Here is a 20,903-nt window from a genome sequence, read left to right on the forward strand (position 1 = left end):
TTGTGCCAAAAACCTATGTGACCTTCACAATGCATTTGTTTGCAATTCTTGAAAAAGTCTAGATTGGTGTTTTTCAAACTTGGCAAACTTTAGTTTGCCAGAAATGCTGACAGTGCTTTTTTTGGAATGCCCATGTCTTTGCCTCAATATCAAAGCCACCCACAAAGTAAATATAAAACACAAATTCTGCATATCTGATTTATCAACCAATCATATCATGATATGACCAAGAACTGTAGTAAACTACTTGTTCCCTGTACATGTCGCCAACCATCAATTTGCTCTGAGGTGATCCCAGGTGAGGAATATCTATTCATGTTTAACAGTATTGCTTCCCTCATTAAATTAGGAAGTTTAATTATAAATCACAAAGCACAAGATCTGGAAGGTTAAAGAGAATTAAGTTTTATGGGGAAACCTTAATGAACTATACTCCTAAATTTGCTCTGCCCACTGCTGTCCACTCCCACTGTACTGTCACAGTTCTTCAAAGCCCCAATATAACTCTCCTGCCTCCCAGACTTTATAACTCTCCTGCCTCCCAGACCTCTCAGCCATTTTATCATTAAGCTGATTGTTATTTCTTCCTAGCTGTCCTGAACTTGTCAACTGTTTATAAAACTCAAGCAGAAACACACTCAGTAGGAACATTGGCTCATGTCAGAAATGACAGTTTATCCATTGTCCCCACTTTTTAATTAAAACTAATTATGAATCAAAATAAGGTGCATACAACAGATAATACGCCTGCAATATGGATATGAGGTGGGAAATCCAAGTTTGGGATAACATAAAAGTGTGTCAGCCTTCCCAGGCAGACCCGACAATGAGCTAATTCTGTTTTATTATAAGGCTACATTAATGGAATCTTGCAAATCTGATAACACAAATCTCTTGCCATCTTTGTTGGTAATTTTGTAACTGCCATTGCAATTTGGTAAGTTAATAAAGTTCCTTTCTGAGTTTCTTACTCTGTCTGTTATGCAGCTATGGACTATGCCCCCTCTTATCTGATCATTCCCTTGGCAGCATCTCTCCCTACTCCCTTCACCTTCCAAGGTCATTCTGACATACCATTACATCTGTCAGTGTTTCCTCTCTTTTTTGGAGGCCCCTGTTGCACCCCCCCCCCCACACACACACAGGCATCCTGCCCCCAGAGATGTGTGCTAGGGAGTGCTGCTAAAATCGAATAAGCAATTTCAGGATATGTATGTCCAACTTGACTGATGGACATTGCCTACAGTGGCAAAGAGGGAGATTGTGCTCTTGGCCTTTTGTAAAAAGACTTTTTTTTTAACAAAAAAAAGAGAGAGACCATCAGAATGATCTGTCTATAAAGGACTGCTGAATGATAAATGAAAAGAGCAGTTGGGTTTTTCCCCCCTATCCAGAATCCAGAACTACTATAGAAGCTTATCACTGCTTTTCTCTATCTTGGTGGCCTTCAGATGGCTTGGACCTCAACTCCCATCATGCCCAGCTAGTGCAATGGATTACAATATGAGTAGAGGACCAACATTAGCTGGAGAAAGTTGACTTAAAAATTCCAATGTTATGATAAATGGCCCCTACTAGAAGAGGGCCTGAAACTTTTTCTATTCTTCTCACCACTCATCCACCCAAAACAAAACCAGTTACTTGCCAATTGCCAACAGAGTGAAACAGTCATCCAGTACCAGATTTTATTGCTCTGATTCTGACTTTGGTAGTCTGGGTGGGCTAATCACTAGAATGTAGATTTTTTTTATCTGAGAGTACAATGTCTCTCCATTTACTAGGTGACCTTGGTCAAATTCCCTTCCAACTAACATGATCCATGCAGTCTAATGTTCTCTTTTTAAACAGGAAGGATTTTCTTTTCTAATATTTACCTTTACCTGTCTTACCCATTTACTCTGTGCCAATCTTCCCTAAGAGAATTCTGCAACTTTGTAACTCCCAGTTAGCATAAACACAAGCAACTGGTGGAGGTAACAGTCTTGAAAATCCGACATGCAAGAGCTGTAAAAAAAATTAACGTGGTACTGGGAAAAGGCGTAAGGGATAAGATATCAATGTGATGATGAATTGTATCCTGACAATTTTGAATTTACCAAGTCTGAGACATTACAAGGAAACTTTTTTTGCTACAGTAGATAAGGTCACACTGGGCTCATAAATGTGACAGGACGATGTGTCTTACGAACTGATTCTCTATCAACATCAAGAAAAAAGTGGGCAATATTATTTCACATGGCAAAGTTTAATGCTACATTATAGACTGAACTTTTTTTCACTTTCATATCTATCAGGCATGAATTTCTTTCTTCCTACTTATCTTCCCCCCCCCCTTCATTTTACTCTTTGTATCTCTTGAAGCAAATAAAAATTATTCAAAACCGAAGGGCACCTGACTAGTTTATGTTTTTTTGTGTTTTCAAGCAAAGTTTAATTGTCCAGGCCTATCATTTAATGACTTTTAAAAGCACTATTATAAGAAGAGAACCATTTCAAAGCTATATTAACCAGGAAGCTAATGCAGGCATCAGAGTCAGCTGCCTATCAGCTGTCTAGTACAGGGGTAGGCAACCATGGCTCTTTTATGACTCATGGACTTCAACTCCCAGAATTCCTGAGCCAGCCAGGAGTTGAAATCCACGCGTCATAAAAGAGCCAAGGTTGCCTAGCCTGGTCTAGTAGAAGGCTCAGTGATCAAATATAGTCAGTGCCCCTTCAGTATTTTGGATGGATCCATCTCCTTGCTAGGCCCCAGGCTTCAAGCAGGCCTGATTTCAAGGACCAATCTCTGTGATACCTTTTCTATTAACTTACTTAATTATTTAAATAATTAAATTTAGAGACTATCCAACTCCTAACAGTTCTGGGTGGTTTACACTTAAAAAAATAGTGAAAAGAATCATAGACTTCCAGAGGGGAAAAAACATGCATAGCATCCCAAAGAAGCAACTGGTGGGGTTTATCACTCATCCTACCTCAAGGGTAGGGAGAATAGCCAGGACTTTTGGAATATTGTCAGAATGGGAGCCATACAGATTTCTGGGGGAATGTTATTGCAGAGGGAGGGTGCCACAATAGAGAAACTTATTTTGTTATAATCTCACCCCAGACTCATAACCATGGCCTGATGATGGGCATTTATTCTCTTATGAATTGGCATCTTAGGTAGTCAAATGCAATATAATAAGGAAACAGACCAAATTAGTACAGGCCAGAAATATCACTAACCATTTTCTAGCACAAAATGTCGCAGGGATAGCTAAACCATAATTCAGGAGAATGAGAAGGAAAACAAATGGGACCTTCAAAGCAAAGGCGAAGACCCCAAATGGCTTTTTTTTCTCCCTCAGAGGCCAAAAGACCTCTTCACTTATATTTGTCAATGCCATCGCTTTGGCAACAGACAAAATGAGATGAGTCTGTGTTGCTATTTGAAAGTTAGGCAGGCTGGAAAGGAAGCACCAAGTTCTTCAAAGTCCCAAACTTTTTAAGTGAAAGGTTTTTAAAGGTTAAAAACAACAGCTTGCATACTGTCAGGGATACCAGAACCCACTGTCTGGCTTCCATCAAGATGTAAACAATGACATTCTATGCTCACTGAAGACTCTGAACTACCTTTAAAGGCAAATCCTATGTAACAGAAATTGCAGCAGCCAAGTCTGGAGATTATTCTAAATGAGAAGAGATCAAACCTTGCTGGATTGGTTACAAATGTCATAAGTTACAAGCTGGTGAAAAGTATTATTGTTCATCTACACTCTGAAACATACGTAGAACAAAGTATCATAAGACTGGAAGGGAGCTCGGAGGTCTTGGAGACTTTATACCATCCCTGGTTATACAAAACTTATATAATAAGCCAGCTACTGTGACAATCTTTCTTTTCCTGTATCTAAAAACAGGGAAATAAATTAAAAAATAATTAAGGCAACTTACTGATAATTGAGAAGCTTTTTGCACCTATCTATAGGAGTTGTTATAGGGACGCGGTGGCTCAGTGGGTTAGGACGCTGAGCTTGTCGATCAGAAGGTCGGCAGTTTGGCGGGTCAAATCCTGAGTGCCGCATAGCAGAGTGAGCGCCTGTTACTCGTCCCAGCTTCTGCCCACCTAGCAGTTCGAAAGCACGTGAAAATGCAAGTAGAAAAATAGGGACCACTATGGTGGGAAGGTAACAGCGTTCCATGCGCCTTTGGTGTCTAGTCATGCCGGCCACATGACCACGGAGACGTCCTCGGACAAGCGCTGGCTCTTCGGCTTTGAAACGGAGATGAACACCGGCCCCTAGAGTCGGAAACGACTAGCACGCATGTGCGGGGGAACCTTTACCTTTACTATAGGAGTTGTCCATACAACTACCAGAAAGTAAAATAACAAAAGATCCTTTTTCTTACATAGGTACTAAGAACACCTGAACCAGATTATTCCAGATTTGGCAGAGTATTTCTCTGCAGGAATTTGTCCCTTGACAGGTCCCCAGTCTACAAAACTGAATCTTGCAGGCCCATACCTGTACTGCATAACATTCAATAAACTGGAACATCACAAGGAGAATTTGTTTAAAGATCTACATCAGTGCTTCTCAACTCAGCCTCTAAGATTTGTGGACTTCACCTCACACAATTCCCCAACTAGCATGCTGGCATCTCAGAGGAAGGGAGACAACTCCCATTTCCAAATCTTTCAGTTTGGTTCCATAGGCTCTGTTCCTAAGGACTGGAATGAGAGGACAAAGATGATAAAAGCCTTTGGCCTTCTTTTCTATTCACCCAAAGCCTTTATCAAAACTTTATTACTTCTTCAAGCTTTCTCTTGACTTTGAGGTAAGTATGCCTGCAAACCACGGTTTGTTTGTTTTTCAGATAAAAATAGAACGTGCTTAATCAAACAAACTGAAAGCCATTTTGATATGTCCCTCACAGATTATTTTTGGCTTTATTTCTGTGAGAGTTGAGGGGAAATAACCAAAAGCCAAAACAAAAAGAAGAAGGACAGAAGCATGTTTTGACCTCTGGGAAAGAAGATAGTACTAGGAAGAGACCTAGACTGACTCTTCCCTAATTCAGTGAGGTATAAGAGAGCAGTACTAAAAATCACAGACTTGATTGATATTCTGTTCATATAGTCTCAATATAGTGATGAAGACTTTTCCTTCAACAATTTACTACCCTGGCTCCAGATGGGCAGGGCCTGGGAAACCCAACCACAGACACAAGGGGTCTGCTGCTGGCAAGATGGGGCATACCAGTCTCAGTCCATTGGAGAGGTTAGCTTGGAGTCCCATCCTGGGTGCCAAATTGTTGAAGGAACAGTCTTCATCATGGTTCAGTCCAAGTCGGGAATAAACAACATGGTGTCTGCTTTAGAAAGAAGGTTGCAGTTTATTGAAGAGGAGAGCCAGACAGAAAGATGGCTCTGAAAGAAAAGAGAGCAACCACATGTAGGGAGTGGGTTTTTATACCCTCTGGAGCCTTTTGTTTGGAGTTATTCCTGTGGCATGAACTTTGACCTGAGTCTGAGTGTGCCCTTTGGTATCTGTGGATTAATCCTATTATGTCCTGTCTTAGAGTTTGGGTGGGGTATGTAGATTCAATGTGACTTTGTCTTCCTAAACTTCTAGCTGGGGACCTCCAACCTCCCTGAATGGTTTACATCTGCATTTCTACAGAGCTGGTTTCTGTTTGGGGGAGGGAGACTTGGGGCTATTAAGAAAACTGGGCATGCTTTTCTGCCTCTTTAAGATCCTTTGAGGAAATATATTTTCCTGCCCCTTTAATATTTCCTTCTCTGGGGGGCTGACTTCCCACAATAGTATCTTAATAAAGTATAGCTCTAGTCTCCCTATGGAGTCCATTTCCTGACCTAGAAACTCTGAAGGGTTAGCAATTTCAGATATACATATAGTAATCTCCTTTGAAATACATGAGAAGGTGCCTACACAATTAACCTTGGCATAAGTAGCTTTTGAAAAGTAAATTGCAGTCATAGAAGTCCATTGAAGATTAGGAATCCAGAGGACAGGACAGGGAAGGTTAAACTTTGTCACCTGCAATAGTCCTTGTCAGAAATATGGAGTTTTTTCATTACAGCATATTTATTGGAATAAAATTTCTTATTCTCATCTAAATAGCATTGATGGGTAAAGGGGTGGTTACATAAGAAACCCTATGTAACTAGGATTCCGATCAAGATCAAGCCCACTACATTTCCTATTTACTTGTATGAATCATTAATAAAATTGTTAGTTATGTGAACATCATCTTGGCATTGGTTAAATGATTAACTAAATGATCCCCATGCATGCAACAATACCAAAGAAATGGAAACCACTAGCCTGAAATATATATTCCTTGAATAATCATATATTCCATTTTACTGACTTCCCTTTCTTCCCTATCACAGATGAATCTCGTTCTTAAGAGGAAGGAACATGTATAATGTTTGAGGGAAGCATAGACCTTAAAAAGATCTCTTGAGAAGCGTCATCCCATGACCCTTGTACCCTTAAAGAGGATGCAAGATCTAGTTGACACCTGTTCTGCAAGTAGATCACCCTATACCAGGGGTCTTCAAACTGGCTGAGGAATTCTGGGAGTTGAAATCCACAAGTCATAAAAGGGCCAAGTTTGAAGACCCCTGCCCTATACCCTATCACCTCCACACGGGGAGTAGAGCCCTTTAGTCCAAACCACCTTTATGACTCAGAAACTCCAAGTGGTTGTATTGCCAGTTACTCCATGTATGTAATTCTCTGTGAACCAGTGTTGAGCCTGTGTTGTTCTTTGCTCTAGTTCCCCTCAAGCTCTTGACTCCCTCCCCCCACCCTATAAACTGCTTCTTGGCTTCTGAGCTTTCACTAACAGATCTTGATTTGCATTATAGATCACAGGAGAGTGACTAAAAGTTCATGTAAGGCAGGTCAAAAGCATAATCTTGTGACTAGGATTCCAGAATGTTAAGGATTTGTTTCTACTGTAGCTCAGAATCAAAGTGGAAAAACACCCTAATTGTTGGAAGAACTTTAGTTATAAATCATGGGCGTCCAACCTTTTACGTTGCCTGGGCTGCATTGAGTGAAGAGAAATTGTCTTGGGCTGCATACAAAATATATTATATAGTCAGTGTATGTAAATCACATAATGTTAAAAGTTTACCATCTTGTGGGATTGCATTACTACCTGTCCAGAGCCGAATATAGCAAGTGGGCTGTGGGTTGGACATGCCTGTTAAAAATAATGGCTAGTTTTCTCTTGTTCTCTGTTCCTACATTTGCACAGCTGGAATCAGAGAATTACAGTACATATTTATTTAGAACATTATGCCACAACTGTGCAAATGTATTTCAAGAAAGTATGAACTTGGAAATTGTAATCCCAAGAATAAGTATTTTTTTTTCAAGCTGTAAAGTTACCAGCAGCTTCTAAGATTTTTTTGTAAGGAGGGAAGATTGACTGCTTTGATGTTTATGTGCATGCAAGAGCTGTTTGGCTGAATACCAGAAAGGAAGAGAGGGTAGGAAAATGGATTTCTCCTCAGGATGCTGCAATCCTTTTTCAGAGTTGCTGAATTAGCACTTAGCAGTATTTATGTTTCAAATGCAAGAGCTTGCATCTTGCTGACAGATGTTTAATGCTCAGTAATCACAAAGGAAAGCTAGATGAAATGCCAGATGGGTCAAACCAGCATTTGTTAATAGAAATCAATACAAAATTTAACAATCATGTCTTTATGTGTGTGTATAAATTTCCAGCTAACTATGATGAAAAATTAGCAGACTATTTGGAGAAGCACAGTTGGAGCTGTGTTTCTTGTTTCAGAGTTTTTTTTCCTCTTTGAATTATTCAGTCACTTTCAAAAAAAATTGGTCAAATCAAATCACGCTTGTGTCTCCAACTAAATTCTGCAAGGGATTGTGTTGTTACTCACATTCTCCAAAACTAAAATAGAAGCTCACCGTGGAGAGGCAAAACAACCAATATCTTGTATTTATTGAGACAAGTAATTTGTGTTGCTCAATCACACTAACCTTCTATGTTTCTCTTATTCTAAAGCTGATCTTGTATATTTATCCTCAGATTCATTCTAATTAATCATTTTTGAAAAATGACAAAGTCTCTCTGGAGTTCTTGCAAAAGATTCTAGGTTTCCATTTTGGATACAAACATATTTCCTGTCAATCTGAAGCAGAAGTTGAGGGGAACAATGAGGATAATAACATTTCTGGGAGACAAAGCACCAGTGGAAAAACTAGAGATAATGAGATTGTGTGGTCCTGAGCAAGGAATTTGCCCAGTGCTCAGGTGAAGCAGAGATTCCTTAGACTCACCTTTTCTCTGAGTGCTCTCCAGACATCATGAAGCTACAATTTACAGGATAATTAAGAATGCTATATTAATAATATAGCAATCTTCCCAAGCAATCATCCAGATACGAAGAAAGAAGATATTTTTCTGTGGGCTTTGGCCTCAGTAAAATGTACATTGTGAAATGTAAATAACCCCAAATTGCAATTTTCCAATTATCTTGTATAAAATTGTGTTCTTTGAATGCTTGGCTCAGTTTTTAAAGTGCTAGCATAACATTGTGAAATGCTGCACTTTGATTAGGTCAAGAATGTTAGCTTTTCGGTTCCAGAGGCCATACTTATTAAATCGTTGTTTGGGAAGACTTAAGGCCATAGTGAGTCACATAGTGATGCAAAATTCAGGAAGCAGTAGTGGCACCACTGGCTGAAGGAGGTGGCCCCACCAGAGGGAGTAAAGAGACTTTTCAGAGTCTGTTCAGAGGAGGAAGCATCTGAGATCAAACCCGTAGTTCTCTGTCTGCCATTTACCAAGGGAAGGCAGACAATCTGGTGAGATTCTTGTAATAAAGGTGTTCAATAATAAAATATCTGCTTGGGCATAACCATGAGTGGTTCTGCTTGCTTGCACCTGACAATACCTTGTGCCTGATTTCCCCCCCCCTTCATTTCATTAAAATGAGTTAAACCTATCTTATGATTCATAACACAGTTTGCCTTTGTAATTCTTGCCCTACAGTGATTGAAATCATTTTGGTTTGTGGGGGCCACAAAGAACAGCTTTTGGTATTAAGTTAACCATCTTGGCTTAGGAAAATCAAAATTAAGATGCTTGAGCATCTTTTTTTCTCACTTATAGAACATAAATGGCTTTCCCTTCTCTGGTCCCTAAATCATGCTGAAGTACTGAACAAATCAGCAGTTAAAACTATAAGTCACAATTGTGTCACACTTTATGGGCTACATGAAAGAGAATGCTGTTTTTCTTTTGTTTGCCTGCCATGTCATGTACTTGCCATTATTTTTTGTAATATGAGATAGTCTCCTTTTTGTACCCCACTCTTCTAAGAAACTTTCCCCTCCACACTGCATGGGGAAAGATTGTTTGGCCTATGATATAGGAGAGACAGACAAACCGAATGTGGCACTCCATGGGTGGGGGTAAATGATAACATATATATCATGATATCCCAAAGATGCTTTTTCGTGAGGCAACTGGACTTCCTTGTTTTTCTCAGACCTGAAGAAGCTTCTTGGATGAGAAGCGAAACATCTTCAAAGAAAAATGAAAATCCAGTTGCCTCATTAAAAAGCATCTTTGGAACAACCATGACCTGGATGACTGAGAATCTCCATAGACCAGACATGTCAAACACAAGGCCCGGGGGACGGATCCGGCCCACGAAGTGGTTTCATTTGGCCCGCGAAGCCATCCTGGAAACAGTGAGGGAACGGCCCCCACTGCCTTGGCCCTGGCCCAGAGACCCTCCTTCTGCCAGAGACCCTCAGATCTGTCCCACTCCTGCCCAGGCCCCCATAGGCACCCTTGATGCGTACGATGTAGAGCTGGCCACGCCCACCCAGGAGGCCACGCCCACCCTGGCCATACCCACCCGGCCCCCTGAGGGCAACCACAGTGCTGATGCGGCCCTCAATGAAATTGAGTTTGACACCCCTGCCATAGACATATCATGATATCATCTCCCAAATGCTCCAACTTATGAATTTGTATCAGATCTCATGACACAGATACAGTATATAATCACATCATTGTTATGATCGTGTTGATGCTATCACTTATGGTAGCTACTGATACAAAATCAACAGAGAAAACTTAATTAGATATAAGCAAATCTATCAGTTTCGTTTCTTTTTGGTTACTCCTTATTAATCTGTCAATTTCAGCTTGTCTCAGTTCCTTGTTTTTACAAATGTATGAATTTCTGTTGAATTTGAGATTTTTCTAAGGCTACAGCAAAATGTTTGATTCCAAAACATGTACTCTTTTTCCCCTAACATGTTTTTTATTTTATTTTATTGAGACTTTATTCTATATATTTTTTTCTTCAAAAAGAAACTTTTTGAGTTCTTTTGGCTATTGGGCAGTTTAAACATTTGAACATTGTAATAAATAAATAAGCTGAAGTCAGCATGCTACCGGTATAGGAAAACTCATGAGATTTTAAACAAAATTTGGTAAGGCCTACCTATGGCCTCTGGTGGATGGAAGAAGTGACAGTGAAGCAAATGTGCATTTAGTCTCATAGGAAATGAAGTTGGGGCCTCAGTTTTATGAGCCCAAGGGTACAATATACCAGCTAGGCAGCAAAAAAAGTTAAACTAATGGATTAGGTTCAAGTATGAAAGAGTTACATTTTTCTACTTTAAAAACAAAGCACTCTTAATAGTTCTGCAGGTGAAATCTTATGCAAGAACTCCAGTGATGGTATCAGTATGAAGAGAAATGGCCATCTTATGTGGAAACATGTAAAATCAAAAAGAAGCTAGACATTCTATCTAGCCATAAAATGCTAATTGTAAAATACCAAGTAATTTCTGAGCAGTCAAAGAAATACTAAATCATCTAAGTTTAAAAAAATTAAGGGAAAGCATTTTTCTTTTGATTCTCACATTTGATTCTTTTTTTCATGGAATATTTTCCTTCTGCAAATAAGCAGAATGGGCCAAATATAAAGTTTAAAACTTTTTTTTTTTTTTTAAAAAAAATCATTTATTTAAACCATCCCAGGTTTGAAAGAAAACTCAAAAATCAACTAGTGCAATCTTCACCAAAACAAAAAGCATTGTAACAAGAATTCCGGCAGGAAGACAGCCAGGCTCTGCTGAAAAAAAAATCTCTTACAGTTTTCACTTCCACTTCCATCAGGAAGATCTTCCTAATATTTGCCCTACTGGCTTGTACCTTACCTTGAAAAATAATAATTCTTCTATCAGCTATCTCCCAGGCTTCCATACACTTAAAGTAGTTATCCTATCACCTCTGGAAGATACATTCTCTAGGATAAGCATCTATGTTTCTTTCAAATGTTTCTCCTAAGCTTTGATCTCTAAGTCTTCATCTTTGCTGCTGCCATTTTGTAGACATGGTCTTCATCAAACATGACATATCTTGGAGTATTCTGAATCTGTAAGCCATGCCACCTCACTTTAAACCAAATAAGTAGCATACTTCTTCATCCCTCAAATCTTGATGTTTTTACAACAGCATATTTATTCAGACCTTGCATTTTGAGGGTTCATATAAATAGGCAGGGCTTTTTTCCTCATAGAACGCTCAGAACGGAGTTCCGGCACCTTTTTTGGATGGAACCTTGTAGGGTAGGCAAGGCGAGTTGTATGCTGTGTGTGAGTTCTGCCATCTTTTTCTTTTACAAAAAAGGCACTGTAAATAGGGCTTTATAAAGAACATTGTGGGGGGGACTGCACCCCATATCTTGTGGGTGTCAGTAAGCCTTTTACTGAGCCTTAAGATAGTATACAGTATAAATCTATATAAATGAACAAAATGCCATACAGTGAGGATTCACTGACCTTCAGCCCGCTGAGAGCTCAATTCATTCTTAGATTAATTATGTGCTTCCTTATTGTATGACTCAGGGTTGTCTTGTTTCAAGTTGCAAATTTTTGTTCCTTCTTGTGCACACTCATTCCTTATCCCTTGAATTTCTCCAAATGAAGTCTTGTTTTCCTCCACATGTGCAAGGCAGGCTGTGCTATCCTTTTCTGTCCCAAGAGCTACCTGCTTCTTGAGGCTTCCAATATGGATTTCTCCTATTTGTCTTATTATTGACAATTGCTGCCCTCTGCTACCTGTTTCCATCACATCTGGCAGCTTGATAAAGTTTTCAGGACAATCCTCCTCAGGGTACCTTTCAGAACATGTGTTTTTATCTAAGCAATTTTCATGGATTTCTTTAATTACGTCCCTAGAAGCCTTCACTCTGGATATTTCCTGGCAGTTATTCTGATAGTTAGTCTTAGGAGACAAATCAGGGCCGGATATTGCCTTATTGAGTTTGAGATTTACCTCAGTCTCATCTCTACTGACATCCTGGATAAGGCCCGTTCTGGTTTTTTCATTTGGGCTTTGGGCTTCCCTTGAACCTGGGTCCATTTCATTTCTTTTGGTCTGTGCCATGGGTATATTAGATTCTTTTAGTTTTATATAATTCTCTAGTCCAGGTAGGCAATGGTGCTCTTTCCCTTCTTCGCTGATCAGAGTTAGATTCTTTTGTCCTTCCGTGTTAATTGATCGCTAAAATGACAGGAGAAAAAAATAAATAACTTGAATTAAGTCTTATTGTGTTTTAAAACAAAAAACAAAATTGGGATAAACTGCAAAAGGATGATTAGTAGGTTTTGGAAAGTTACAAATGGACTAAGGGTCCAGGTGGATTTGAAATAAGATTTTGAAATTAATTAAAAATCCTTGCCATGGGAAGATGCTTTTGAATTCTTTTTAAAAACAGGATAGGATTGGACTTTGATGAATGGACGCTAGAGGGAATTAAAAAAAAATTACACTTTTTTTACATACAAAAAAGATTAGATTACACATAAAGGTGATGAACACCTGAAAGATATTTTTGAACAGTGGATCCAGAAGTTAATTTCAATTTTAAGAGTGTCTTCTTCTAAAACAGGGGTGTCAAACTGCCGGCCAGATGCATCATGGTGAAACCACACCCACCCCATTGCCAGCAATGGCAAAAAAGTCACGATACGTTGCAACACAAAAATATTGGGATAACGAAATATTGGGATAACGAAACAGTGTGATTGTGTCAATGAGATATATGAACTCAGACATGAAACCAAGATTTATGGTTTAGCATTATGGGCTTTTCAAACAAAAAAGAAAAGAATGAATGCTGATATGAATCTTCACAAAACATGCATTTGCTAATATACCTCCATGTATGTTTGGAAATATTTTTGTAATTTAAATTGAAATCTGATGCATCGTACCTTAGTGACTAAGACCAGGACCAAGTAACCTTATGATTGCTGATTTTATTGACAAAAATCTCGAAGTCCCAGCAACTATCTTTATCCTGGATTTTGCCTAGATAATCTTTAAAATAAGTTTTCTTGAATGGAGCCATACTACACTAAGATTTGGCATCTTGGGTTCATAACCTGTTGGTTTGATTATGTTACATATGAATCCAGATACTCCAGTTTATTCAAAATAATATAGCTCAAAACAAACCATGCCATAGTTATGAATTCAGTTCAGGGATTATATTGTCTGTTTTTATATCTGGGCAAATATTTCATTAGCTCACCTGATTATTAAGTTCATCTTTTAAAAAGGGCATTTCATCACCATCCTTAATGTCCCATCTGTAAAAGAGAAAAAAAAGGGGGGGGGACCTGTTCAGTTTTCACAAAGTAAAACACAAATTCTGGTTTTTGTTAGAAGATTTTGCTTATCCTAAATCGGGGGTCTTCAAACTTGGCAACTTTAAAACGTGTGGATTTCAACTCCCAGACTGAGGAATTCTGGGAGTTGAAGTCCACACATCTTAAAGTTGCCAAGTTTGAAGACCCCTGTCCTAAATGGATTGTCCCTAAGTGAAAGAATGTCCATTATAGCATAGCTGAAACCTTGCAAGTTGACTCTCTTTACATGGTTTAGCAATCCTCCAATCACCTGCATAAAGTTCTAGCTTGCCTTCACTTTTATCTAATCCATGATTGATAAAGAAGTTGAAATAACAGGATAGAAACACTGGTGTAGATCACTCTGGTAAGAGAATAATGACAATTTTATTTTAAAAAATTATTAAAATTATATGCCACTCATCTTACATTGCCAAGTGACTCTGGGCAGTTCCTGTTATGTATGCAGGCACCTGCATAGCAACAGCCACCAGGGGGCGTTGGCCTGGACGGTTTCGGCAGGAAACCTAGGGCCAACCCCATTGGCTGTCCGCTTACCTGGCCGGGTATTTAAGGAGGCCAGGTAACCCTCATTTCCCCAGTTCACTACCCCCTTCCAATAAAGAGCTGAACTCACACACCGGCTGGCGTCTCTTCCTTGCGTCGGACCCACTACACAACAGTTCCTATTTACCTATTTAATTAGGTAAAATTGACTATTCATATTTAAGAACATGAACCTGTAACTGTCCAGAACAAAAAACTGATCAGCTGAATTGCTTTTAACATTTGGACTCAAACTGACTGAATTAGAAACTCTCTTACACAAATATTATATACTGTAGTTCTATATACATGTGTGTGCTTATGTGTGTATGCATATATATACACATGCATACACACACAAACATAAACATGAACATACACACACACATCAAGATTAAGTCACAGTAAATCTGTGAATTATAAGATTTGAAATCTAACATTTGGAATAAATCAAGCTGGTAATAGCTACTGAATGTATATTTAAACCAGTTGTGCACAGACTAAAAAACTGAATCAATAATTGTTATGTTAAATGAAAAAAGCTTGAGCAAACATCATTTAGAGCAAATATTATTTATTATTTATTGACTGGATAACTGTATATCCCACCATTCTATACCCTCTGCATTTGCACTGTAAGATTTAGAGAAGCATTGTTTTCAAAAAATGAAACAAATCCAGCATAAACAAAGCACATCTTTTCTTGAGATTGTGCAGAAACCAGATGAACAATCCTGGGGGGGGGGGGTGGAAATGAGCTTTTTGAAGGATTTTCAGTCAGTATCGTGTGAATTCCCTGCATGATCCAAGGCACTTTTTTGTCTTTGCTTCAAAGTCCTGCAGAGTCCGACTGTGACAGTCAACTGAGGCTGCAGCAGAAGAGATGCTGAAACTGTTTGTAAACCTCTCAGACTGCTAGTCAGTCATTATTTGCAATTAAAGTCTGGAGGGGGCACTTTCATCATTGCATGTGTTCTTTCAGTGAGCGACTTCTTAAAAAGCCAGATAACTTATGAACGCACAAAAAGAGAAATTAATCACTCTAAGCTTCCACATGCAAAGAGGGTAATAATACCTGCTGCTCAAAATAAAAAACCTTTAAACTACAGTCTAAAAGCATAAGGAAAGGATTAAATGAACACTTAAATATAAGGACCCTTTCTTCCTCCTCAAATTGTCTTCTGTGGCTGTCTTCCTCACTGCAGATCTTAGAAAGCAGAGAATAGGCAGGGAACACCGTGTGCCAATCAATACCTCCCAACATCTGATCAATAGGGAAGCGCAAACACCATCATTCAATGAACTGGGTTGCCCAAGTGACTGCAAATCCTGGAGTAATACAATTCATCTCATAGGGAAGGGGAGGGGAGGGGACGGGAGGGGAGGAAAGGAAAGGAAAGGAAAGGAAAGGAAAGGAAAGGAAAGGAAAGGAAAGGAAAGGAAAGGAAAGGAAAGGAAAGGAAAGGAAAGAAGGAAAGGAAAGGAAAGGAATTGTTAGCACCCTTTTCATATTTCTAGAATATATTGCATGCATTTGCCTATAGAAATATCAGAGCTATTGATAAAATGTCAGAGGTGGAACCTCCACAGTTGTACTGAAAATCCTATTGCAAATGAAAGGATAGCATGACAACAATTTTGCATCTGTGCCTTTTCTAATAGTTGTAACCATGGCTGCACATTGCTAGAATGAAGGGAAGTGAAATATATATGCTATACAATGCTTACAAGCAAGGCCTATGAACAGAATGAAGGCTGCCTGTGAAGGGAATGTAGAAAAGCCAACTGTCCAGGAACTACAAACATTTCAGAGCTCATGCCAAAGGGAGGAGAGGAATAAAGCTAGACAACATCCCAACCTACACGTCACAACAGCAACAAAAGATGCAGCAGCTGGCTGAACTCTTACCAGTGTTATCTCCTCTCCCTTTTCTTGGAGTATTGCAGTAGGAAGGAGGCAGTTATAAAAATTTGCAGACTCAGACCTGCTAAATCCTCTTTTAAAGTTCTAAAGTGGAATTTAAAGACCTCTAATTTCCAAGCTCGTCTGTATTCATTAACCTTAAGCTGGCTGTAAATCCTATAGTATAGTTTTTTCCAGATTTCAGTCATCTGATTTACCTCATGCATTAGGATTATGCTAACTGGGTTGCAAAAATCTGAATCACAGGATGGCAGCACGGAGTTAGACTGACTGTCCTGTTTCTTTGTTGCCATCTACGGGTAGTTCAGATTTTTGCAACCCAGATATCCTAACCAAACTGAAGAAGAGGAAGGTGATACAGAACATTTTCCATTGCACACCTGTCAACGTGTAGCGAGACAAAATTGGCAACTGAATACACACTTCTTGTCCTGGCAGACAACCATCAATAACGGTTATGTATGAATAGCCAACTATGTTTCCACTTAAGTAGTACATACGATAACAAACTAGAAAGAGTAAAACCTTAATTTAACAGACCCTTCAGGAGAAGCGGGTGTCCGTTAAAGCCAAATGTCTGTTAAATCCAAAGTTTCCCCCTCCTCAGTGGTATCTGTAGGAGGTGGTTAGGTGGTTAGGTGACTAAAGCAACATTGAAGCAGCTCTGTTCCTTTTCTATGTCCGAGTCCATTAGAGTTGGGCACCTTATACATTCAAATAAACAAACAAACAAATGTTGCATTGTGAACCCACAAAAAAAGAGCAGAGTGGCACAATGTGTTCTGACAAATGCAGTGAGATATGGAAGCAGCTTCTTCTTTGCCTCTTTTTCCCTTCCCTTCTATGGGTGATTTGTCTCAGCGCCAGCCCCTAGGAACTGTGGAAAGAGCCTTTTTTCTTCAAATGCTACCAGGAATAAAAATCTGGGTCAAAGCAGGATCCTGTCTGATATGCTGCCTCCCTATTCTTCCCAGCACCTTCCAAGCCTCCCTTCTTGACCTCGGCCAGTGCTGTCACCTAGTCTGCCTCCACTGGATCTTCTCCTCTTGCCAAGAACTCAAACGTGAAGAGAATGCAGAAGCGTATCCGGTTTTTAGGGGAAGCATTGACTACTATCTTGACTGCTTTTCCCAATAGTGGACAAATGATTGCTTCCAGACAAGCTACCTGGATGAAAATTCTGTCCATTGTAGCCAAAGTTCACCAAACTGAGATCGATTAAAGCAAGGTTTTAGTAAATATAAAGTCTACTTGATTTAAAGTAGTAGAAAGTCGCACGAAATCCTACGAAGTCCTACTGTGAAATTCACCTTAGACTGCATTCATTCAAGCAGCAGCATTCATTCAAGCTGCTTTTTTCCCTGGTTGTTCATCATTTAGCATGCTAAATCATTGAAAAGCATATTTTTGTTTTCTCAGTTGATAAAGCTCATCCTCCACATTAACTCTATTAAAGCTGTTACAGAACAATTAGATTCTAGATATCTGACTTTCCTATTTTCTTGTGTGACCAGAAGCTGGCTTTTCTTCCAGTCCTTGAGCCACACATAATTTAAATATCAATGTTAGCTAGCTGCAGCTCAAGATTATTAGCATTTATACTCCCTTAATAAAAACAGAAGCACTGTTAGCGTAAGTTATATAGCCGATGTTTTTCTTGAAATTCTTACAGAGAACCAAAACTGTTTTTTCCAATCTTATAAATTTGGGGGTGTGTGGGTGGGGGGAGGATTTTCAAATAGGATTCCAGCTGTGCAACCCACTTAAAATGCCTCCTTTGCAATTAAATTGATTTAAAAATGCTTTGTTAACTCTTAAAATGTGTTTAATGTAACAAAAGCAATCTCTCACTTATTGGTCACCTCTGAGGATATTATAGTCATCTTAAGGTTGTAGATTTAATTTGAAACTTGGAGCATTAACTCACATGGGAACAGGGGCAAACCAAAAAGAATTGGCATTTTTATTTCCACAAACTAAGAGGTCATGTGTTGCTTTGGTCCAAATAATCAGTAGCAGCACTGAATCTCCTGTTGTTACCAAATTTTATGGACTGGGTCCTTAACCTACATGGTATATAAACTTAAGAGCCACCTTCCCACTAGCAATAGCAATTATAAGAAGTAGTTTTTATGCCAAGATGGGTCCCTATAAAATGCACATTTATGTTAAAAAAAAGGAGAGGTAAACACCACTACCATCCCTGCAGCTTGCTCTTCTAAAGAGAAATGCTATAATTTTGCAGGACTCCTAGTAATTCAGGTTTGAGTTGATATTCTAAATGGGGCAATCAATAGGATCTCTTCTGGAGAATTTATACATTGGACAGGAACTGCCATTAACCGTATAGCAGTCTCTCATAGCTTGTTACTCTTCTTGGACAAATTCAAAATCGATTGCTGACTAGATAGTAATCTCCTGCTAGTTTTAAATCTTCATTCTTTGAGTCAGGAGTTATTTCTATTTGTAGACAATCTGTTCCATCCAAACTTAAATATAAGGTTTTAAATTTTCCTATTTAAAGTGGCTGAGAAAAATTAATTCTGTATTTATGGAGAGACTAAATTCTTTTTAGAAATGAGAGCATCCATATTTGCACACTAAACAGGCCAAGGTATATCTAAATAAATAGACAGTAATCAAATACCCCCTCCCCATTTCAATAATTTGCTTATGAGTGCAATTAAACAAAGAAATATGTTGTTGGTTTCTATCATGCCTAATAGTTTTTTATATAAAAATTATATGTGGTTTAATCTAAAAGCATCAAAATAAAAACAAAGAAAATGAAGCAATATATGCCTTGAGAGTCAATGCTATCTATACTCTCATCAAGTTTCATACAAATTAAAAAGTAATATTAATTATAGATATTAACCAAAAAGTAGTGTATTAAAGGAAGAATGTGTAAAAGAATTTAGAGTATTCAAGAATCTGTTAATATACCCTATAAAGTACCATTCTTGGAAGCCCCGCAGAATCTATTTCTTAGGTTATCCCAAAGAGTTGATTTGCTAGAAATCACTCCAAACCTCTTTTTGTCCCATCTTATACTAAATAAAAACTAGGTGGAATTATTTTGTGTTCTGTTCTCACATTTCCTTCCATCTCTGAACTGTGTAATCTCTTCTTCATCCCTTTTTAACCAGTTTCTCCTTCCTTCATCCATTAACAACTCTTTCATACTTTTCCAAAGTTACTTTAGCTCTAAAAAAAATTATATCATGGTAGTAGTCAATTTCAGGAGCCAAATTTAGCTACTTTCCTGTTTCAGTTTATTTAAACTTTTAAGTATGCCATATCCCAGCGACACACAAAGATCTCCCCTTTCAGAATAGATGATAGATAGATGGATGGATGGATGGATGGATGGATGGATGGATGGATGGATGGACGGATGGATGGATGGACGGACAGACAGATGGACAGACGGACAGACGGATATTATTTATGTGCAATCAAGTCTTTTTTGAATTCTAGTGACCACATATGTAGATTATCTCCATGACAATCTACTCCATCCTGTTCTTTCAATTCTCCCAATAGTGCACTCGTTGCTACCATAACTGAGTCCATCCACCTTGCTGCTGGTCAACCTGCTCTCTTTCCTTCCAACTTTCCTAGCATTAGAAACTTTCCCAGACAGTTGGGTCTTTAGTGTGTCCAAAGTAGGATAATTTATGTCTGGTCACTTGTGCATCAACTGAGAATTCTGGATTGATTTATTCAATGATGCATCATTTGTTTTCTTGGCTGTCCACCATATTCTCAAGAGTCTTTTTCAATACCTTGTTTGTTTGTTTGTTTGTTTGTTTGTTTGTGACAGTTTAAGAGTTTAAACCACTTAATAATCACTTGAATGGTTTGATCAATCCAACACTTCAAAAAATGAAAAAATTACCCAGTTTGAGGGTTCAATTTTTCTAGAGGAACTCTGAGGTTCATAAAAATATAGACACACAGCATTGTATTCCAAAGGTGTTTTTTCACGAGGCAACTGGATTTCCTTGTTTTTTCTTTGAAGCCATTTCACTTCTCATCCAAGAAGTTTCTTCAGCTCTGACTGGATTAAACCTCCAGTTGGCCTCAACGACTCTCTAAAAAATGGAAATGACCAGCTGTCTGCAAGGAGTATAAATCTTGCCATTCCCCATCAACTAGTCAGAGCTAAAGAAGCTTCTTGGATGAGAAGTGAAACATCTTCAAAGAAAAAACAAGAAGTCCAGTTGCCTCGTGGAAAAGCACCTTTGGGAAAACTATGAGAATCTCCATAGATGTCAGAGCATTGTACTTTGGCTGTAGCAGGTATGATGAAAAAGATATCCATCTGGACTTTCTAATTATTTCAAAATTAAAATTTGTGTTTGGGAATCATTAATCTAACTTTATTTGTATTTATGAAATTTAATTTTTAATCTAACTTTACTATGTTTAAATAAGCAGATTTGATACCAAATATTATTTCAAGAATTGCAAAGTAACCCTACTGGGCATGTATTTAATCATTTTTATAGGTCTTCCTATGGGGGCAATGTGAAAAACAATTAGAAATGCATTAAGTAACTCAAAGCTTTATTAAAATAAATATTTAACTTGTAAATTATTAACCTTAAAAATTATTTAACCTGTATTTAAATAAATAGTGTTTTGAGTTACTTAATGCATTTTTAATTGTTTTTCCCCACATTGCCTCTATAGGAAGACCTATAAAAATGATTAAGTCCATG

General features: G+C 38.4%; 1 protein-coding gene across 1 annotated transcript in view; it reads right to left on the reverse strand.

The window, feature by feature from the left end:
- Positions 1-11,886: 11,886 nt before the first annotated feature.
- The window catches only part of CCDC9B (coiled-coil domain containing 9B), a gene marked incomplete at both ends in the record, with an annotated part of 56,074 nt that continues 47,057 nt past the window's right edge, over positions 11,887-20,903 (reverse strand). Inside the window, 2 exons of the mRNA XM_081325127.1 lie at positions 11,887-12,576; positions 13,610-13,667. Coding sequence (XP_081181253.1) covers positions 11,887-12,576; positions 13,610-13,667 — 748 coding nt within the window. The remainder of the gene's footprint in view (positions 12,577-13,609; positions 13,668-20,903) is intronic.

The sequence above is a fragment of the Vipera berus genome (genome assembly GCF_964194415.1).
Source record: "Vipera berus genome assembly, chromosome: 1".
In the NCBI taxonomy this organism is placed as follows: domain Eukaryota; kingdom Metazoa; phylum Chordata; class Lepidosauria; order Squamata; family Viperidae; genus Vipera; species Vipera berus.